At 40.2% G+C, this 23,990-nt stretch overlaps 2 protein-coding genes across 2 annotated transcripts in view; one reads left to right on the top strand and one right to left on the bottom strand.

Moving 5' to 3' along the window:
* Positions 1–23,990, bottom strand: part of LOC143904777 (protein Wnt-6) — a 102,792-nt gene that overhangs the window by 72,551 nt on the left and 6,251 nt on the right. The gene's annotated exons all lie outside the window — the stretch shown is intronic.
* Positions 462–20,677, top strand: Wnt10 (Wnt oncogene analog 10). The gene is made up of 4 exons (XM_077419729.1): positions 462–2,495; positions 11,910–12,163; positions 17,364–17,647; positions 19,538–20,677. Exons 1-4 carry the CDS (start codon positions 2,389–2,391, stop codon positions 20,054–20,056), a joined length of 1,164 nt encoding a protein of 387 aa, XP_077275855.1. The 5' UTR covers positions 462–2,388; the 3' UTR covers positions 20,057–20,677.

Raw genomic sequence — 23,990 nt, 5'->3', positions numbered from 1 at the left:
AAATAAATATCTCGCGCTACGATAAACATCCTAAGCAAAAAAAATTTAAGCTGCGAATGCCAATATACCTGTTGGCTCAAGGGGAAGCATTTTCGAACTGTTCGGACTATCTGTCCGAATTGAGAGAGTAAGACGAAGTCACACCGAAAGTGAGAAAAAGATGGAAGTGGAAGAAAAAGGGGAAAAGAGAAATGCAGGTGCGGTCTATATGGTCAACGCATTTTTCCATCTTCCTCCTTCTCGCGCGCATTCTACCTCCGTTATTTTCTCTCTTTCCATCGCGGCCTCTCATCGTCAGGTCGTCCTTGTCTAGGTGGTTCTGTTCGTCTCTCCTCGTCCCTCGCACCGAATCTCGGGGTGGTGGCCGATGGTGGTGGTGGTCGTGTCCGGATGGTGGTGGCTATGGTGGGGAGGGTAGTTGGTTCCTTCGAGCCTATACTACTCCCTATCTTTCCTTTCTCTCCCTATGGGAGGGCGAGGAGGGCCCCCGTAGCCGCGCACTGCGCACCGAGTTCATCATAGACAGAGCGATCTCCCTGACAGCTCCTCGTCGGTCTTGAACAGAGGCGGAATCATCCAGATTCTGTCTATCTCTCCGGCTCTACGGTAGCGCGGTGTCGGTGTCGGCGAACGTAGGAGAGAGAAAAGTACGGGGATAACGAAAAGTGCGTGACCTTCTCTGCGTTCCTCCGATCGGGCGACTCGTCACTCGATCGCCACACTCGTTTCTCAATTCATTGTGCACCCAGACGTTCGCGAAACTTCTTTACTATTTTCCCTCTGTCTCGCATCTGCGGCTTTTCGCACAAACAACCCTCTCTTTGATCGTACCCTTTCTTCGTACGTGAATCTTTTCACCCCGCAAACGCGAGCCGATCAAACGCATTAACACCTCTACTCCTTGGAGTCTCTCACAAAACGGATTCTCCTCTTTTCCTCCCCTCCCATCCGACCCTCCACGTTTTCCTCTTCCGCAATCCTCAAAGCCTCGCCTCGGCTCTGTCGTCACCGTCGTCGCACTGTGCGTGACGATCGCGGGAAGTTTGCTATTTGACTGTTTGCACGAGCGAAGCGAGAGATAGGCGCGGTTACGAGGGAGAGAGGCAGAGGAAACCACGGTGGAAGAAGAAGAGGCGGTGATTCAAGAGAAAGAGGAAGAAGGACCTGTAGCCGGGAGACGGGGAAGGGGAGGGAGAGATGGTCCGCGTGTGGGAGGAGTAGGAGGATCCAGAGGGCAACTTTTCTTTTATTTGAGCTTGACACTTCGCCGCGAGCGCACATACACCGGAAGTACCGTAGTAAGTCATCACAAGCCCTTCTCTCTCTCCTTCTGCTCAACATATCGAAAGATCGACTGATTTGCCTAGATCTCGTATTACCGACGAAAGAGAGCAAAAGAAGAAGAGGAATTAACATATTCGGAGGGTGAGAGAACGACACGATGTTACCGGATCTTCGGATAGATTTTGCCGAGAAGGGTATCGTGATCTACGACCTCGGGGTGCAAATCGGATGAAGCAATTGTCCAAAGGCGAGCTATGTTTACGTACTCATTCAGCGCCGAAGAGAATGCCAAAGACAAGAATAAAGCCGGTACAACGACGACTGTAGTGATAGTGACCTCACCGTATACCTCGACGAAACTTGGAGAACGCTAAGTTACGCTAAGATTTTTCGTTCTCGGAGGTATTTTTCACCTCGATAGTATTTTTCCTCCAAAGATAAGTGTATCAAACAAAATTCAACGAAGTCGCCTCAAAGATTTCACGTCGTTCTCGACGACAAACGCAACGGAGACTCTAATAGGAACATACGCGTAAGTGGTTCGTCAAAGGATAGCGAAGCGTGATTACGCGTCGAGAAACGAACGTCATTCAGCGAGCGAGCGAGCCGACGCAATAAGCTGCTACGAGAGCACAGAATCGAGACACGTATACGCTCGATGATTCGCCCGATCGCCGCGGAATATTATTGTCCCGGGGTAGTTTTCAAAACGCACCCTCGAAGCAGCAAAACTGGGAGCACTCGAATCGTACGGAACGTCAAAGGAGAAGTGCCGGTGCCCGGGGCGAGGAGGAGTTCTCGACGCGTGCCAGGCTGCTGATCACAGGCACCGCGGCGAAAAGAGTAGGAGAGGGACCGGAGAGTACAGAGAGAGAGAGAAAAAGAGAAAGGCAAACGCGGAGAGAGCGAGGAAGAAAGAGCGAGGAAAAAGAAGAAAGAGAAAGGGAGATAAAGAACGGGAGCAGCCTCAGCATCATCTCGAACGAAGGGGTCCTTCCGTTCGGGTGCTAGGGGTGTGCAACCCTGGACGAAGGGTCGCACTCAATTCTTTTAAAGTGGGCAAACCGCGCAAAGAAGAGAAGACGTCCTCGGGGCGATGACAGGATGCCTCCGTCTCGTACAGGACGCGCATACGAGGGACCGCCGTCCAGGATCGCCACCAGGATCGGCCCCACCGTCGCTCTGCTGCTGATTCTCCTCGACCATCGCCGGTGAGCATCTCTATGATCTAATAATTGAGGAAACCTCCTCAATTTATTCTAATGTCTTCAAAATGTTTGTAAAAACACGTATTTAGCGAAAACAAAATCATAGCGTGTATAAGTATTTTTCGGTTTCATACTCTTTTTTTAGAGAAATTTATATTTCTATTTCAGTTTTTTTATTTGTTATTTTATTTCATATATTTGTTATTTTATATAAGTTATATTTTATTTTATTTTATTTGTTATTTTATATAAGTTATATTTTTCACAAGTTGTGTGTGTGTGTGTGTGTGTGTGTGTGTGTGTGTGTGTCAGTTAATGGTATAGAAAAAAATTTCGTGTTTTAATCATGTTCGTGCTAATTATAATTATAATTATCAGAGTAATGTATCATACATTTACTAAATCTATCGGCGTTATAAAAATCAATGTGATAAAAATCCGTAAAAATCATCTTATCATGTCTAGTATATAGAGATAGAAAAAATAGTTATTAGCAAAGATGTCTTCCATTTTTAAATAAAAAAATATCTTGCCGTAATATATCTTCGTGCGCCTTTTGGATATAAAATTTGAAATATAATTTATCTGATTTTATCCGTGTGATTAAAATACAGCATCGCGCACAGGACGTCTCTTGCACATATCAAATTTGCAAAATAACTATCGAAGTATGTGCCATTCTAAACGCCACTCTTAAATTATGCAACTACGTGTTCATTACATGTTCGCGTTGTTCGTTGTACATACCATAGCTAATCTGTTTTCGCCTAAGCATCTTATCCGCCTTTCGTGATTGACTATATAACAATTCACGTCTCTACAATCCTTGAAGTATCCTTCTCTCATTCTCCTCGTCTTCCATTCTCCCCCCTCACTTAGCACTTCAGCGTTGCCGTGAAAACACTCTTCCGGAGAGCCCGTTCTCCCCCACCCCCGTATTTCGATCCACACGATACTCCGATGCGCTGCGATGCACCATAATGCAGACGTCAAAACGTCACTCTCGCACCGCTTTGTCCGTCCGCTGCGACGACGGAGCGCTACAAATCGCGAACTCGCTCACGAAATGCACGTTGTCCACCCCGCGATGGAAAGTACACGACAATGTCACAGGACAACCGAGAAGAAGCTGCAGCCGGGCAACGGGCTCGCCATGTCTAATCTCGCCGAGAAAAATTTACGAGCGCGGTAGCACGACCGGCTTCTTCGCCCTCTTTTTTTCACGGTGCATCTTCTGCACTTCTGACGCATCTCCTCTCTTGACTCTCTCTCTCTCTCTCTCTTTCTCTCTCTCTCTCTCTCGCTCTCTCTCTCTTTCTGTTTCTGCGGAAAGAATCCGTCAGTAGGGTGTGCTTCTTCGACCGCCGGGTCGTATCGACGGTTCCATGGACGGTGCACAATGACGAAGTGCAAATAGACCGTTCCAACCGAGCTCCGCATCACGAAGAATGAATCCCGCTGCGATCTTTATTATATAGCTCTCCATAATACTAATCACGCCTTGTGTACCAGGATCGTCCTGAACGAATCTTTTTTTTCGCGAAAAGTATACCGGTGAGGCGGACGATTCTCCAAACAATGCGAACTCGCAAATTGAAAAATATATTGCTTTAATACGGCTTCGAAAGAGATATGTGCAAATGCACATACAAAATATTGAAGAAAATTCTTTACCTTGGAGACCTGCTGCGGATATGGGTACGAACCGGCGCGACACCTCCACGTGGCCCTCTCCTGGATTTTCAAGGTCCGAGGGGAAGATCCGGACACCGCCGCAACTGCGGTGCTCTTCGCGTTTCAAACCCTATCTCCCTGCTAGAGGTTTCCAGGGAACTCGAACGCTTATACAGAAAAGAAAACTCTTCCCGGATCTCCCGACGGCGTCTCCAGGTCATTGCTTAGTTTATTTATTAAGAAATTCTGCAACTCATCGTTGCAAGAAAGGTAGGTGTCTTAAGTGTTAAACGGCAAGTGCACAAAGGTTTAGATAAAATTATCATTTGAGAAACGCTGCTTGTTTTTAAGAACTCCTCGGTGTGCATATTTTATATTAATAACATTATCATAATAATATTTTCTCTCATTAATTTATACAATACTCAAGATTCTCATCATGAAGTCGTTACGTTGATAAACAACAAGATTGCCGCTTGGTAAACCTTATAAAGCTTTCAATCACAAACGCTATAATCATAAAATCCAGTATCGCGCGTATAAAAGTGCCAAGTAATTAATTTTATAATCGCGAAGTTTCGTGATACTGCGTTCCCCGCGTTTGTTCGACGTCCCGTGTAGTATCGTACCCGATAATCGCCGGTGATTCGCCGCAGGTTCTCGAAAATATATACACACGAACGATACTTCGTCAACGGTGACGGCTTCAATAGGCCTCTTCTCTGAGAGACCCACATGCGGCTTCTTGTAAATAATTACGCCTAGCATCCGGGAACAGGACGTGAGGCTCGCTCGTGTGAGTAGATCCACGTGTGTCTACGTACACTTATGCGAGCCGGACTTGCAGGACGGCATTGAATTACGGTTCTGATGATATAATAGTCAATAAACTGGTTCGCGCGCGTCATTAACGTCTTGACACGCGTGCACGCGGCTTTCCCTGATATATACGCCGTGCATTTTTCACGTAACGCGAATAAATCGTGACGAGAAAATACGTGATAACAGAATTTGATGTGCTATTTCAAATCTTATAGTACTAATAGAATTCATTGAAGATTCAGCTTTAAACTTGAAAATATTTTTCTATAATCTAATAAGATTTTTTTTGGTGACAGGGACTCGACAGGCACAATTTACATAGTTAATTGGATGATTAACATAACGTAAAACATGAACATACGTATTGACAGCTTCCAAGATTGAAAGTTTTATTTCAGATGAGACTGGAGCTAGTTGTTACATGGAGATTGTAACATTTAATATATTTCTAGAATAAAAAATGATAACTGTATGAGAAATATGATATTGTCTCGAAAATATCACATCGTAATTCAGTAATTCAGTAATCGTTTTTGGAATGCGTAACATATTTTTTAAAATAAGTAATCTTTATCATTTTTTATATTAGGTATCTATGATACAATATTTCTAAAGAAAATATTCCCTCAATATTCCCCGGTTTCCTCGAAACTGATTTAAATTTAAATAATGTAATTTACCAGATCAATTATGACCAAATATTAATTTTAGATAAGATATATGATTGAAAATTAAAGAAATCATTCTAAGAAAATATGCGACAGTTTGAATAATATTATAATTCGCGATTATATACATGTGTGTGTGCCACTCGCGGTTTCAAATCATATATCATTTTCAAGGAATTCATATTATCGAAGAGAAGATAGCGGAATCCCAAATGTTAATTAACAAATGAACAAATCGTAACGCGAGTGCCCTATATGAGATCGCAAGTAATTGACGAACTAGATGAGAATACAGTTTTATCGTCAAGTTATACAGACCCATAATTTACGCGCTAGATACCATCTGCAGAACGTAATTCGCGGCCTATCGCATTCCCGACAATGTACTCGCCGCGAAATCGATTTACTCTCATAAGATCGAGGGAAGAGCGAGGCACCGCGCACGATATCTACCGCAGGTATTCTCGCGGGTCGGATCGTGAAAAAAAAAAGCGACTTCTCTCTTCCCACTGGGTATATCCCATTAGACGCGAAATTCCGTGCCGTGTTTCTCTCTCATCTCCGCGAGCAGGACGATAGGGGGAGGGGGAGGGATTAAATAAAACACGTGCATCCCCGCGTTGTCGCCATCTTGGATTCTTCTGCGACCCCTTAGATTATTGCAAAAATGCGAGACACGCGCTCGCGTATCTCGTCTCCGATTTGCCCATCGGATTCCCGTGAGATCGAGCACCCGAGGCAAAGCGAAACTATAACGGTCGCTGGTAAAAGCACAATGTCGATCATTTGTGCAATAAACCAATCTTACTGATGCGTTGTAATTATTACTTTAGCCTTTAAATACAACTTTGAATGCACGTAACTCTTAATCGAAAGCTTTGGTATTTCTCGTAAAATAAAGAATCTTTAATTTATTTAATCGATGCTGTGTGTGCGTAAATAAACGATTATCAATATTTTTTAACACTTCACAATTACGATCGACGATTTCGTAGAAAAGTATTCAATCTTTTACTACAAGTAGAATTTTTTGTGGTCTTATTCGCTTGAAAAATATTATCTAAAATTTGTTTCATATCTGTAAACGCAGGTAGAAGGAATTATCACAAGAGCCTCACTAACGAGCGACATCACTCATTTTTATCACTTATTTTTATCACACACATACGAGGGTCGATATGAAAGTAATTAATTTGCCTTCTGTTTTTTTTCTTTCGAATCTGACGGAATAAAAAATTTTGTGTTTCACTAAATTGTTACTTGAAGTCTCTAGTTGCATTATCTTCTTCTTCTTCTTCTTAAGCTTATTGGCTCACATTCCCTTCTGGGATAGAATCGGCCATTATTCTATTCGGTATTATTAATTTATACATAATTGGTCCGATAAGTAAAAAACGGTTGGTTCTTGGAAACAAAGGCGGTTGATTGCATCAGCAATCAATCCTCAAAAGGTTTTTTCGGGATAAACACATTCACGGTCTCGACGAGACTCTAGTTGCATTATGTTGAGTGACGTTGTGATCAGTTACATGACTGTGTTACACGAGCAGTTCAAACTGGTGTGTGTTTTAGATATGCGTACCAAACAAGAGCAGTGATTAATTTATCCGTAAAAGAAATAAGTTCCAATGGCTACGTTTAGCGGAGAAATCAGCTCAATGAGCGTACAAGATTCTTTATTACGATTGGTTTCTACACATGGATCCAGGGAAGAATTAAAGGCAAGGAATTTTAAAAGTCATTTAAAAAAATCACTGATTGCACTGAGTTATTTTTTCTGCTGAATGCAGCCATTGAAATCCGTATCGCGAACACAGAAATGATGTTCACGATAACACCATTTCTGAAATGTGAATAGCGATTTCAATAGGACTCATTTCTTCCACAGCAAGAAATTCAATCACTGCTCTTATCTGTTATGCATCGTATATTTGAAACACACACAGTTTGAACTGCTCGTGTGACACTCACGTAACTGATCACAGCTCAAATAGCGCAATCAGAGACTTCAAGTAACAAGTAAAACACAAAATTTTCTATAACACCAGATCGAAAGACAAATATTAGGAGGCATTACTTTCGTACCGACCCTCGTATACGTATGTGAGAGACGTATTCGAAGAGATGATCTTCTCAATAGATTAAAAATCTGTGCAATAACTATAAACTAATTGTAATAATTGCACCGATTAGTAAACAAAGTTTTGCAGTTTCAACGAAACGATCGCTTTGAGAAATTCGACGGAATAATTGCCTTACGTATACTCGGCTCGTTTCTTATTCGCGAAGTGAGACGCATACCCGAGCGCCGGCGAAGCCGAGAGGTAGCGAAAGGAATCCCTTGATACAATCCAACTTCCTCCGCAGGTACGCAGTGTCTTCCGTAATTTGTTGGAGGAGTTAAGATCATTAATCTGCTTTCGGTAGATCATCAATAGCGCGAAAGATAGCAGCGGTGCAACGGTGTACCGGTAATGGGAGCTCTCAATAACCTCCACGACCCTAAAATCCCGCGCCCTCTCCCCCTTCTCTACGTCCTTCTTTCCCACACTACGTAGCGTCGCGCCTTTTTTACCTTTTCTTCTTATTACTGCCCATTCTCCCCTCGTCCTCTCCCCCCCTCCATCCTCCGCCGAGTTCGCTGTCGCCGACTTCTTCGTCTTACTCCTCTTTCTTCGTTCACACGGGTGCTATACACAGCTTTTACTTTAGAAGAAGCTCGTCCGCTAATTTGTACCCGCAGATAACCGAGCGACCCACAAAGAGCCTCCGAGACGCTGCGAGCAGATTAATGATCGTGAGGAAGGCTACGGCGATTTTTTTCGCGCTGTTGGACCAATCTTGCGAGTCCCATGATCGTTGATAGGAAACTTTGACCATATGTTCACGTTTTAATGACCTACGTTAATTGTTTCTAAGTTATTCTGCACTGATATTAGTTGTTCTATTATACGCATTACAAAAAAATTTCAACACATTTGCCGCATTTAATTTTTATCATTTTAAATAATTATAACAACAGATTATACTAGATACATAAGGAAATGGACTAATTTTATAATAAAGTAATAATCTTTGCTTCAGTACACTTACAAAATTGAAGATGCACAATCTACTGTCATTCTTTTCATAAGAATGATAATTTATCAAAAATTTTAAAGTATATTTACGTTTCCAAAACTTAAAAATTTCGAAAAATCAACGATAATCTAAAAAAAATGCAGCCCGAAATAACAGTAGGTTAATCTAATGGAATTTAATAAAACAAATTCATTTTATAACTTACTATTTACTAACTGTAAATCAGGCAATAAAAAAGCTGTAAAAAAAGTTTTAACGATTTGTCTAGCCTTTTGATAGAGCACGTGGTAACAGAAAACGACTCTCGCAGCGAGAAACGGAGTAAACGAAACAACCCTTCTTTCTCTTTCTCTCAACGGATCGACGCACGCTCTCGAATACACGCGACCCAGACTGTGTATGGAACACGCACGCATGTGCACGTTTGGCTTCTGCCGTTCTTTTTTTTTCACCTCGAAATTAATTAACACCCGGTACGACGTAATACGCGGCCATTAGGCAGCAGCCGTCACTTAAGATAGCGCTTTAAGAGCTCCTCTTCCAAGAGATGGATGCCGTTATCGCGACCGAACGGGGGATGGGAACAGGACAGAACGGAGGGTAAACCGGGGGGGGGAGTGGAAAGGAACCGAACGCGCGGACCCTTCTTCTCTGCCGTCTCTCCTTCGTACGGGGCGCGCGATGGCAGAAACAGACGACAAGATAGAAACGGTTTTTATCGGCTCTTTGAGAACGTTCGCACCTCTTGACCTCGGCCTCGTAAAACCGAAGGAAAGCGGACGCTCGCGTGCGGTGCACGCGTGCGCGAAAGTGCCCGCTGTGCAGCCGCGCGCGACCGTAAAACCGGTGCTCCAGACCGCCGCGATTAGCGCTGGGACCGTATACAGATTCGAAGATGCAAGCCGGCCTCTCGATATTCAATGCTCTCGCACAAGCATTTCCATTAACATTCCGTGTGTGAAATTTAGAAATCGCCGCTTAAAACAAACATCGCGGTACTGCTGTCCATTTAAACGTTAATTAAATGGATAGTTTTGCTAAAAGCTATCGCTATTAAGTAATACACAAATAGAATATTAAAAAAAAATAAACAGTAAAAAAAAAACCGTAATAATTTTTTAAAATTCTTTGCAGGCGAAGATAAAATTCCGTAAGTAATCAAAAAAATCAAATCGAGTAGTTCGTTTCAGAAATGAGTCTATCTTCTATTCACGCTGATCATGCAATAAAACATCGATTTATTTTCTAGTATCTCAATACCGATGATTATCCATAGTGCAATTGCTTGCACACCGTTATCAGCAAAGAACTCAACGATAATCAGTTTCGCGAGTTTAACCAGGTGGCGAGCTTGACCGGCTGCTTCCCTGCTTCCGCACGTCGTCACTAATTACACTCGACACATGCTAAACTAATATGTACGTTCGCAACTGAGAAGAGAAGTAACGGCGATGAAAAGATTGTGATGCGAGTTCTAATCTGGCAGTAAATACTTATGTAGCTTATCAAGTATCACACACTTTTGTTTTGGTCAATTTCTACAACGATATTATAATTTTCACCAAGATTTAACGATATTGAAACTATACATTCAACTCCAACTTAATTAACGAATCATTAAAATTAAGATCGAAGATTTCGCAAAAATCTGTGACAAATTGGACCATAATTTATGATCCAACGTACAAAGCACTTTCTTCCGCGATATATTCCAAGAAAGACACGAAGCGGTTAATTGCGTTTTCACGCATGTTCGTATTCTTAATTGATAGTCGGAAGAACGAAGTTGCCAGAGATTTAAAAAATATGATAACGTTTCTTTAAGGTAGTCGACTCGTCATTGCAGGGCATGTATTAGATAAAGTTTTCGATTTCGGATTTTATATCAAATTATATGATCAGCTTTGCAGTCGATTTTTTCTCTGTGGCTCCTTACCGACTATTTACTCTAGAAAATCGATCTCAAAAATCACAAATTTTGCATTACTTCATACAGACGGCCAGAAAAAGAAGGCTCTATCACGGTTTCAATCACATATTTTCGCATTTTTCGATTAGATGAAGTGAGAAAAAACATTGCTTTTTGTACATTAGATTTCGAAGAATCCGACGCAACCATAAAATATATAGTTTACCGGAGATTTCGCTGCTAATTTTTTAGTTTATTTTAGTGAAAATGGGGTAATCGAGCAGACATTTTTTGGTCGAGGTGAGGTTGGGAAGACTTGGCAACGCCGCTGGCTAATCACTGTAGTTGCAGGTTATGGGGCTCGTCTTTCTTAGCCGACGTGGATAGTGATTGACACCCCTGTCATGCGTTTTGAAACCCTTTCTCAGTACGTGTCAAAATTCAATCGAAAAGTATTTTTCTCACTTGTAACCTTTCTCGACGACTCGCGTGATCAGCTGATCAAAACGGAGTCAAATGAAAAAAATCACATAATTTGGAAAAAGTAACATACTTTGTCACGTATATGAAATTTTACACCATACGTCATACCATAAAATTATTTTTTTCTTAGCAAAAATTGCCTGAAATATATTTCTGAACGTAAAAACCTACAAACAGTCACATGACTAGCACGTAGCAAGACGCCTACCTTAATTGATAACTGATCCATGAACGGTCCATGTTCGTGATTGGGAATTCGATAATTGAGAACAGGGGAAGATAAATAGGGTGAGAGTATCAAGAGAACGATGAAAGGAGATCATGATACCATGAGTACGAAGAATGCCTTTTAGTTTTAGTTGTATTTTTTTTTTTTATTTCAAGGTTATTTTCAAATTAATCAAACTCATAATGGGAAAATTATATGCCTCACTATATACATATATGTATATATATATATATATATATATATATATATATATATATATATATATATTTAAAACTTGCGATCAAACTGAAATTAATTTCGCGCGTAATCCAAAATTAATTATGTTTTTAAATAGATAACTTTAAAATAACGTATATAGACACATTATGCACAATGTGCAATTTTTGCATTAAGCATAAAAGCGGAAAGAGATCGTATTTATTTCGTCATATGTTTTCCAGCTCATCTAATCTCAATTAAAAAGAAGAAACCTGCTCTAATTTTACGTATTTAATTATGGCAATCGAAAAAATGAATCACGCGTCAATGATCATTTTGCTACCTTTTTCCAGCGCAACTTGCTTAATGAGCAATTCCGTGGACAATTGGGTGAGTGGCAGCACTGTCATCTGCAACGGCATTCCAGGATTGACGAAAGAGCAACGCGAGCTTTGCCACAGAAATCCCGATGTTACCGTAGCCGCGATGAAGGGACTGCAACTGGCTATATCCGAGTGTCAACATCAGTTCACGTGGCACAGGTGGAACTGCTCGTCTCTCACACCCAGCAGCAGAACTCAACAGAGCAGCGTCCTTCTTCAACGAGGTACTAATTGTAAGAATACTTAACGAGCGAGATTATCTGATCAGATCTGAATCTCGTGATTAATAATCTACCTGCTCGCTAATGGCGTATTAATGTTTCCTGGATCATTAAATTCGTCTCGGTTCGCGCTACAAATACAAATGAACGAAATATAAGACTCCATTAAGAAACTAAAGTGGCTGTTAAAATTATGTGAAAAATAGTGCGCAGCTGAAAGTTTTTATGCCGTGAATACTGTAGTTTCCTTGACACAATGTATAATTTCAAAGACAAATTTCTTAGATAATTTTTAGAGTATATAAAAAAAGTTAAACCATTCTGTACCTGTAATAAATAATTATTGCAAACAAATGTAAATTCGTCTTGCTTATTAATGGAGAGACAAAGAATAAACTATTACAAATTCAACCATCAACGACACTTGTTATATAATAAAACATTTTGTTATTTTTAAAATGTGAAATATAGATATTATTGTCATCTGATGTTGAAAACATAACAGCTATAAAAAGTATAACTTTTATACGCGTATATTCGAGACGTACAGTATGTAAATCGTACAGAACACGCTAAATATAACCGAATATAAACCGGAAAATTCGGTGGTATTTCGCATCTACCAACAAAAGTTTTGGGCGATTTCTCATCGTGTAATCGCTGCATACGGGTTCCTCGGACAAAGTGGAATCTTTTACGACGTCGTTGACGGGACGGCGTAAGCGAGGCGAGGCAAGACGGCGACGTTTCCTTAAATCAAAGCGCACGGCGCGTAACCTACCCGCGGCAGAAGACCCCGAAAACCTGTCCCAATTCCATAAGAAGAACCCTGCCCCCACGGTCGGCCTATTCCGGTGTGACATATAAATTCGTCGTGGCGCGTACGTGCGCCGCAAGAGGAAACATATATCGTGTCGGACGAATGCGCGAGAGCGCGACATCGGGCGCACCTGACCTGAAAGCTTAAGCTCGTCCGCGGACCCGGGGGCCCCCGCTTCTCCCATCTCCGGCCCCTCGTTATCTACCTCCGTGGATCGCTGTACGCCTTTTCTTGCTCGCGAGACAGGAGAAGGTGTCGATTCCACGACTTTTTCGGAAGTTATGTAAAGCGGCCCGTCCGACCGATATCGTTAGAATTCTAACAAGATCTTCGAAGCTTGCTCTTTTTATTACGAATGTAATTCCCTTTTTCGCGGTTCGCGCAAAAGCTCAGCGAATCGTCGTTGTTCCCATCACGTTAATTCTGTACGGTTTTGTCGCAACGTGTTTAATACGTAACACGTTTTACGTCGTGGAAGACACACGTTGTTTTTCATTAAATTCTACAAAACCGCGTCACTCGCACAAATGTGTTCACACACAACAAAAACTTCCTCGTCTTACTGTGAGGCCAAACGTGGGTAAGAGATTCGCGATTCGCCGGATTATCCGTAACATTGGCAACAACCGTTCTACCATTATTAGATTTTGGTTCTACAGTCAGAAGGCAATAGCTTCCGAGAAGACTTGGTACCTTACCCAGGCGCGACTAACAACCACTGTCCCTTTTTAAGATATCGATGGCCAGGTGCATGGAGAGATGGTCTGCGTCTGCGATCATTTGAGAAATCCACCGTGTCAAATTTGGGCCTCGGGTCCGGGCATCTCGAGAAGAGCCGTTCATAGCTCAAGTCACTCAGACACGGTTCTTTTGCTCTCTCTTGTTGCTCTCAACGCTACCCTGACTTCCCCCCTATCCCGGCTTCTCTCACCTATCGTCACGATTTCGTCGGACTTTAGCAAAACGACTTAATGTATTATGAAAAGTACACGGAACCGATCTTCGACCGCTCCGGCCCACACAAGAAGACCGGACCGGCTGCTGTCGCGTTGCCCATACCGACACGATGCTCCACAACGACTGGATTTATAGATATAAATATGAAAACGTCAAAATGAAGGCTCTTTTTTTCAATTATTTTAAGACCACTAAGTTTAGATTACTTTTTTTGAACAATAAATTATAATGTCGAGGAATTTTATAAAAATAAGTACGTGATCAATGTGGAACTCATTAAATTTTCGTTATAAGAAACAAAGATAAAGATCAGTCTAGATATTACCTATAAACCAACCGACTCTGTGTGTGTGTGTGTGATTCTATAGAAGGAGAATTCCTTCTATACTAATTAGAAAGTCACCGAGCATTCGCAGAAGTAATAAATACTTCTTACCCGAAACGAAGAAAAATGATTTCATTAATTACCCAAACTCGTTGCATTTTGATTTATATTTTAGAAGCATAAAGGACACTAATATTCTTACACAAATCTGTCGGGCGTACTTCTATTAATGTTTATTTCTACCAACGTTGATTAGCTTTAATCTTGACTTAACTTACTTTTCATCTTTTCTTAGTTCTGAAAATTAGAAGAAGATAAAAAGCAAGTTGAACCGAGATTAAAGTTAATCTACGTTGGTGGAAACATGAATCGTCTAAATAACGATTCAATTACATAAAGGCTTCGACAAGTGGAATTGTTAATAGCTTACAATCAATAATTATGCAATAATTTACAGAATAACAATTTTTGTATTAATCGTCTTGTCTTGGTGAAATATTAACGAATTACAGTAGCAAAGTATAATAACGGCTTTCAATTAATTAATTATCTTATATTTTGTCAAGTGCACAACAATAACAAGCTTAATAAATAAAGACTAATGTTTCACATCAATATTTGTAAAATATTTATTATATTTGTAGACATTTTACTTACGTTTAAAATCTAGATCGTATTTACATTGGCAATAGTCAAGTTAAAATTAGAGTGAAGACAAAACGGAAAGAAAAAGAGAAGTTCTTCGTTAATTGAACGAACTTGTTGAACCCTATTTAATTTGATATGTCTTCGAACGAGCTGTTCGCAAAGGACACGTGTGTCCTCGCGGGGACCTCCCCCAAGCACTATCTATTAAGTTATCTAAGTAGCGATTTGAACCTGACACGCGGGAGTAAGCGGGCAAGGTCTGCGCGCGCGCGTACCATTCGTCACTACGTGCCGCACCAAGGCTGCCGCGACGAGAAGGGAGCAGAAATCGCGCTGCGCGCGTTCCTCGAGATTCTTCCCTCTATCTTCCACTCCGGATTCTCCACTGTCCGGTGAGAGGAGAGACGTACAACTACCCGCGGAGGATTTATTACGCGCTCCCTCCATCCCTCTCCGCTGTCGAGAAACAACGACGGTCTTGCGGCACGGTAGCTATCTGCATTATAAAACAGTTGCTGCCAATAGCCGTATATAGTGAAAGAGCTTCCAACTATCTCTCCCACTGTAAGACCGCATAAAGGGCCCTCTCGTTCCGTCTCATTCCACCGCGACGAGCGACGTGCGCTTAATTCTCGGCGTCGAGACTAGCATTCTGGGCGTCGCGGCGTCGTGTCGTGATCTATATACGCGCCGAAAACCAGTGGATCCATTCTGGTTCTCATCCCCAACGTTTCTATCGACTTGGGAAATCTCAAAGAAACGCTTTGATCCGTGACGACCTTCAGGATTCACGGAGAAGTCTCTTTAACATCGTCGGATGCGGTTAACGAATAGCGACGTAATCAGCTGCCAGCTGTCCGATTGCCTTCTACGACGTGCAACGATCAAATGGATCCATTTTGTTACGTGATCTAGTAACAATTGTCATTGATATTTTTAGCTTATAGGTTATTATAATGGAACAATTTATTTAATTACTATTTCTCACTTTTCTAATTTTTCATGACTATTGTAAAATTGTTCAGATAAGTCCCGAATAGATTTTTCAACGTGATGAAGAAAGATAATGTAAGCATGAGAAAAAGAAAAAGAATCATTCTATCTTGTATTTCGCAAGCTCAAAGACAGGTATGCGTCGTATCATTTATAAGTTGATAACAGTTTCGAACGGCTGTCCGTCAATCGAGTCTGAACGATGTCTTGGAGATTCTGGGAGACCTTGAAGGCCCACAGAAAAACTGCATTTGACATTAATTATCACAGTGAACCAATAACTAACTCTTTGAAATACTGTTATCTAACTTTCATTTTGTATTCGTTCGTATTTTCTGTTTCTCTAAACACTATGAGAATACGCGCAATCTAATTTTTGTAGTATAATGTTTTATTTTGATCTCTCGAATTTACACCTGCTTATAACATAATATTATATATTTCAAAATATTTCACTAAAAGGTCGAAAAGTTAAAAATTATAAAAATTATGTCATAATTAAAAATTTGTTATTGAAAATTGAACCATTATTAAATTATTACTAAAAATTGAATTATTATTAAAAGTTAAACATCTCCAAGCTATCATGTTGTTGCTATTAAAGTTAAAAGATATCTCTCGCGGCATTTCGCGATTTCCGCGTGGAATCGGGCGAGAAATCGCGATTTGTCCGCAGATCTCTTTCGCGAGAACGGAGTTTGGCATCGCATTGCTTCAGGCACCCCGTCGCGAGATCGTTTATACATGTGGACAGTGGATGCCCGCCGGCCGCCGCTGCTGATGGCCGCACTTTGTTTTGACGGACGGCTGAATAATCTACCTCTGAACTGCACCTGATGGCTGTCTGTCTGTCGGCCCATCGTTTCGTTCTGTCCCGAACTCGCTACCGAAGTTCCTTCTACGGAAACTCGGCTTCCCCGGTGTCCCGCTGTTTCATGATCTTCTGCCTTTTACCCCTTGAGAGGAGAGGAGAAGCCAAACGCGATATCGCATCGCAGCTCTGTGTGTATATTGTCCACGTCGTGTTTGTCGGTGTCATTGACGACGATCAGCAATTTGCTAACGGAGACAACTGAGATACGGGTATCTTTCCGATGCCTCGATGCATCCTATCTCAACTACTTACAAGTACCTAATAATCCCGATTTCTATTGTATATCACCACGTTAGTTCTACCATTCGTATCGAAAGATCAACGCAACATATAATGTGCGATAAACTAAATAAACCTATTAATACATTTGCGGTCGTAAAATTTAATCACAATAAAAACATAAACCTCGCGGACATTTTTATCTAGAAAACATACCAAAAGAAACAAGAAGCATAAAAGATAGGACACCTTGTATATTAATTCAACGGATAAATCACAGAAGGATTGATTAGCTTTTTGACATCTTCGACAAAACAGGAAATGAAGTGAAAAGCAATGGCCGCCTATCGATCACATCCTGTTACAGGCTATAGAGAGACGGCGTTCGCCTACGCGATTTCGGCAGCTGGCGTGGCTCATAACGTGGCTCGTGCCTGCAGCATGGGCCGCTTGCTTCCCTGCAGCTGCGATCCTTCGAGCTACAGGGATAAAACGTCGACAAATACCGGAGACGTCCAATGGAAGTGGGGTGGTTGCTCTCACAACCTCGAATACGGCATGGAGTTCTCGAGACAGTTCCTAGACACGCGGGAGAAAGCTGGCGACATACAGTCTACGGTAAATCTACACAACAATCAAGCCGGTCGTCTGGTAAGCACTGCTTTCGCAACTTTGACATTAAACTCTGGATATGAGCATATTCACGCCAACGAGGAAATAGAGAGAAAGAAGAAAGATTACGCGTCTCACAGTCTCTTTTTATAATCTATAAATATTTTTATCTTACATTTCGATATTGCACATGTTAAAATATATTAGAGAGAAAAGCATATGGCGCGTGAATAAAATATATTTTAATTTGAGAAACGTACTTATGACGAATTGGTTTTACATAATCTTTAGCTTTGAAAAAATACGAAATTTTAAAATTTTAAATGTATTTACAACTCATATGTAGGACCTACTTGTGAATTTAAGATACACCTATGCATCTTCTGTGATTAATGCAGCTTACATAGTTAAATTAGAGGAAATTGCTAATTATTCAACTATTCAGTTCTTTGATTAATTGCTTTAACTTTTCATTCATGTTTTTCGCTCTTGTAAAATTTCTTTTGGCGTTATTCCACTTAATATACCACTCGTTTTATAGATAAGCTACATGTGCGCAAACATTAAACGATCCTACTGACAGAGAAAGCTTGAGCTACATTTTAACATAAGTTATTACAACGAGATTATCGTCTTCTTATAGCAGTCTCTCCGTGTATCCCACGTGTATAAACGATGCGCCATCTTAAAGCAGGCGCGCGCAAGAAATGTACCGTTAAATCGGTCGGTGGGGAATCCCAGAGAGGAAGCGAATTCGCAATCGCGTGCCGCGTCCGTCCGCGAATAATGTGGCGCGCACGCCGTCGTGGTCGTGCGTGGGTCCGTGAGAGAGCTTCAAATTATCCTGCGCGCGATTCGCCTCTCTTCGTCCTTTCTTCATTGTTCTGTCTTTCCTCCGACTTTTACTTTTTAGCGATGCGCGGTCGTCTTCCTTCTCTCCCGCATCGCTGCGATAAAAGAGCGAAAAAAAAGCCAGAGAAAAAGATGGACGGAAAGAGGCGGATTGTAAAAGAGAAAGAGAGAGAGAGAGAGAGAGGGAGGAAAAGGAGGTGAGAGGCCGATTCTTCTCCTCTCCTTCATGAACCTCTCCACGCTCGCTCTCTCGCCTCGACGTTATTAAGACGAAGCCCCGGGCTGGACCACCCAGCCGTAGACTCATTAACTGTTTTGTACGCGACACCTCTTTGTTTAAAAGAAACTGGGCCCTCCTCTTGCCCCCCTCTCCGCCTCTCTTACCCTCTTGACCGCTCAGCGCACCCCGCTTGTCCGAACAACTCGTACCTGTTTGTACAGCGCGTTAGAACCGGCGTTTTTCAGCCGACGTCACAACGGCGGCATCGCGGATATCGCAATCGCGAGGGAAGTATTCGATTCCGCCCGCCTTGTCCGCTGGACCGAAGGTCCCCGCACGAAAAAGAGATCCCGACTGTGGCAGGCGCAAATGAAAAAGTCGATCGACCGTTTTGTACAAAGTCAACCGATGTGAAAGCGAACTTTTTAGCGCAACTTTTGTCGCTCAGAACAATCGATATACAAAGTGTTCTTCAAGTTGAGTGCTGTTGACCGCGGTTTCTTTTCGTAGATTCTTAAACCAATTTGGAATTGATTTAGATTTTATTCAACAAACATGTGGAGTTTCTGAATAATAAGCGATCTATATAAAAAATGTAGAAATTTTCAGGGAAGTTTATTTGATGAGATATTAAAACCATTATTTTTCTTTCGTAAATTTAATAACGACAGTAAATAATAATCTTTTTGGAAAAAATTTGAACTTATATATCTAAAAAGAAGTATTTTACATAATTAATATTTTATGTAATTAAAATGGTATTTTATTTTGTGACGCGAAATAAAGCGAAAGACCGATTATCATATTCTTAATCCTGATTTTATTTTGTGTGACTAATCATTCCGACATAATTACAGGCGTTGGCGAACAACATGCAGATACGCTGCAAGTGCCACGGCATGTCCGGGTCGTGTGAAGTGAAAACCTGCTGGAAAATCGTCCCGGATTTCCGGGTGATCGGCAAAACCCTGAAGGACCGTTTCAGGAACGCCGTATTGGTAACGCAGAGCAATCTGGGCGAAGTGATACCGTCGAACAGGATTCGCGGATCGCGTCGGAAGCAAAAGCAAAAGAAGCATCGCGGAGGCGGCGGCCGCAAGCGAAAACTCCGGGATCTTCCCAAACAGCTCTACTACTACCAGAAATCGCCGAATTTTTGCGAGCGGGACCCAACGATCGATATCGCTGGCACCGCGGGTCGTAGATGCAACAAGACCAGCACCGGCGGCGACGGATGCGCTAGTCTGTGTTGCGGCAGAGGCTACAACGTGGTGCGACAGCGGCGAACGGAGCGGTGCAGATGCAAGTTTCACTGGTGCTGCTACGTACAATGTCAGAATTGCACGGTGGAGGAGTGGATCACGGTTTGCAAATGAGGTGGAATGTGGAATGAGGAAACGAAAAACAAAATATGAAAGTCTAAGACTGACGGAAAGCGAATTTTTTTTCTTCCTTTCCGCGATCGAGTCGACGAGAAAGATAATAAGTGGCACATCGTTGGTTCGATAAGAGAAAAAATTTGCTCCGGACATGCGTCGAAGATGCGCGCGCGCGGCGCGACGAGGCTATTTGGTCACAAAAATCGATCAAGAGACACATAAGGAAGATTAATAATATACGATTCTTATTGGAACCAGGATTATCAGGCACAAATTTCTCATGGACTATTACGATATCGGAGTACTTATCTGCTAACCTCGAATCTCTGCGAATCTCTGCGAATGTACTAGGAAGGTAATAATCTTTGTTAGCAAAATTAAATCGATTTCTATGAAGACCAAGGAGTCTTTAAACGCGATGATAATTATTGTAATTATAATTGAACAATGCAATTTTTTACTCGTCAACATATTCGTCCTGTTTCAAAATAGTCTTTATGATAGAGCAGTGTATTGATTGCACTTTTTCGAAATCTTAATTTTCATGGAGAAAGTACATTTTTATGCGGGATTTCTATGTTATCAAAAAGTCCAATCTTGGATTATGCGTAAGTAATTCTTGGATGTAGCAAAAAGTCACGCGAAACACTGACTGACATAAATCGTGTTCTACTAAACGTCGATTACGGAAATTATACTTCGATTTACCAATCAGCTACGAACGATTGAATTGAGTAACGAAGAAACATGAATCAATCGCAAAGGTCCAATCGCATTAGAAGAGATCTTGCGCAAGCAAAAACTATTCCGTAATGGCGTGAGTAATATAAAATGATCCATAGGTTAAGTAAACTTATAATTTATTTATAACAACGCTCTATTTAATTTAATATTTAATTTTATAACTTCTATGTGAACTGTAAAACCTCCAGCACAGTATTATTAGACGAAAGACGTGTCCCGTTTGACGAACACGATTGTACACAATTTAATTGCGCGTACAATAAAGAGAGTTCCTTCAACAAACAATACCCTCTATTGTATCAATTTTCAGGTGTCTCGTCAAATTATTATGGCAGTTAATCCGAATAACATTTTTATCTTTAGAAACATCTTTAGTTGCTTCTTTCTGGTTGCCTCCGAATCAGCGAAATATCTTTTGTTTTAAGAATATTAGGTACATCTAAATGCGCATTAGAATCTTGAAAAGATCTATGCCAATTCCATCTTTAGACGGAAAAAAGCGCACTTAACTTAAGCCGCGGAATTAACAATCAAGGCTAATCGTCTTACCACGTCATTCCTAATCATACTTCTGTCTGACAACACGTTCGCACTACTACTGCCATCAACACTGCACTTACAGCTCGATGTCATCTAATTACTAGATGTAAATATCATACATATAAAGACATGCTATTAAAGTGATGGAAAAAAACAAAGGAGTGTTAGCGTATGTTAAAAAACATGCCATTTTATTAACTGACTCTACCAATGAATCTTAATCAATTAATCTTTTTATATTAGTAAAGAAATATTGAAACAGTTACCTTGATGATGTGTATATCTCATACCTAATTATGTCAATGCTTTTAATAGTTAATTATTTTGCATAAGAATATAATTACTACACCATCTTTTCGTGTTGCACAGAAAATCCTTATAATTGCCCCAATCATATTCTGACTAATAGATTCAAATTTCTAACCATTCAATTCCGTGACTATATAGTCACTATAAGTCAAATCACAATATAGATACGTCGATATCGTACGGATATTGTTTTTTTATCCCGATCGCTAATAAATCAAAATGTGAACAGTACAAGTTTTTTCATAAACCGGCAATCGGTCTTTCGCAACTGATAGAACCGCGCAAAAAAAAATGCTAGCGTAAAAGAGCGGCAAACCGATGTAAGTATCCAAACTAAAGAATATCTAATGGCCCAAAAGGCAAAAAGAAAGACCATATTGATTTTATATAAGACACATAAACAGCGTGAGCGAAATAGAGCGAAAAAGTTCTATGATTCACGTAACTCGTACATGATCGGCACAGAGATGACTCACAAGAATCAAGCTAATTGCTCCAAGATGAATACTCACGATAATTAATTTCCGCAATATAAATACAACTTTATCTTTATTTTATTACTATACTAGACATCACAGACGCGCGATTCGCGCGCGCTATTTAGCTTTAATATTACACACAACTGTCAAAATATGCTATGACAGCCGCTCACGAAGTTAGCGCAGCAAAAGAATCAATCAGCATCGCGGAAAAAAGCCAACAAAACAATTCGAGACTTTCGAGAAGACTTCGAGAGATGCGAGTATCGATTTAACATGCCTTTTTTTAGAAAGGATATAATAATAATATATATTCAATTACCTATTTTTTAGTTTATTATTATTTTATTACTCAATTTCTTGCATTATCATATAATTCTACAATTTAATTTATTCCTTAAAAAATTCACAATAAATCTTTGGATTAATTCAATTATCCTCTGATATTCAAACATCATGCATTGACACAAAGCTACACAGATTATCGAATTATTTTTGTCTACAGCAAAAAAAAAGGTTAATTACTTTTTTATAAGCTGTAAGAGACATAAAACTTTTTTATAAGCTCCCGCGAATAACAAACTGCTAACTTAACGAGTATTAAGCCAAGTGGCAGTTATACGCATCCGCGATAAAACGTCGAAATCCAAGGAAACACTCGCGAAGCAAGAAGGAGTGGTAAGGCGCGCATCCGCATTAACCACTCAGTCCCGCGAATGGCGAGCGGCTCCCTTTGACGGCGACAGCGACCAGGACGATCCTGAAGAAGCCGCGATAAAGCGCATTAATCGCGCGCGCGCCGTGCCGCCCTGAGAGATCTTTTTCCAGAGTAAGTACATCGAGAGAAGCAAACGTGCGCACGTACGACGCAATCGTTTCTCTTATACTTATTTGTCTTATTTATTTCCTTTTTCACTTACTTTATTATTGACTTGTAGTAATTATGCGCTTCCGCTACGCATAATAGACGCGTTTCATGCGCAACGAAAAGTACACACCGTTGGAAAATTTTTATATATAGTTTTGTTAAAAAAGGTCCTTGTTAAAATTTTTGTGTAAAGTAATTAACACATATACATGTGTAGATCTAACATATGCCTGCTATATTAAAATTGAAATTATATATATATATATATATATATAAAACAAATTTAAAAAATATTAAATTATTAAAATAATTTAAAAAATATATATTATATGTAGTAACACAATTTGAACGTATTTATTAAATGTGTTCAAATTTACAGAAAAAGAGTGTTGATTTTATCTGACAATCTTAACTTCAACATAAAAGTTATGTTCATGCGCATAATTAACCTCAAATTACGATCAGAATTACATTTCCTTTCTGTTGAAATATTTTAACATAGTATCGGTGTTATATCATTTAACACATCCATATTATGTTAAATTAACACAAAAACTTGAGTGGACCGTTTGGGACATGTATAATTTATGTTATATTTAACACAAACTTTCCAACTGTGTATAATTCTTCAAAATACAATAAAAGTATTTTAGGCATTTCTTTGGTAAGAATTATTAAATTTCTATTTTTACAAAATTACACTACTTGTATTTATTTCGTTATCAATGTGATAGACAGATAAAAGAATAATCTAATAAATATTAACTTTCTTTTATATTAAAAAAAATAATGAAAAATGATTTTACGGCGCATATATAATGATAAAAATATATGATATTTATTGTTCTCTTATTTTCTTGCTGTCAATAAGTGCTATATAAATAAATAAAAAAATTATGATTTTAAAGAGTATTATTCTAATTTTTCGCGTGACGATAAATGTAATATTACCTAAGTATTAAACAATTATTTCTTCTCACGCGAATATTCT

Source organism: Temnothorax americanus, unplaced genomic scaffold (genome assembly GCF_048541705.1).
Source record: "Temnothorax americanus isolate GAGA-0224 unplaced genomic scaffold, ASM4854170v1 Scaffold58, whole genome shotgun sequence".
Lineage (NCBI taxonomy): Eukaryota > Metazoa > Arthropoda > Insecta > Hymenoptera > Formicidae > Temnothorax > Temnothorax americanus.
The sequence above is the reverse complement of the archived record's forward strand: the minus strand, read 5'-3'. Positions and strand labels throughout refer to the sequence as shown.

Excerpts from the sequence above, each read along its gene's own strand:
- Wnt10 (XM_077419729.1), top strand. The coding sequence starts at position 2,389 with ATGCCTCCGTCTCGTACAGGACGCGCATACGAGGGACCGCCGTCCAGG. Across the intron at positions 12,164-17,363 it reads CAGCGTCCTTCTTCAACGAG|GCTATAGAGAGACGGCGTTC; the intron begins GTACTAATTGTA and ends ATCCTGTTACAG. Across the intron at positions 17,648-19,537 it reads ACAATCAAGCCGGTCGTCTG|GCGTTGGCGAACAACATGCA; the intron begins GTAAGCACTGCT and ends ACATAATTACAG.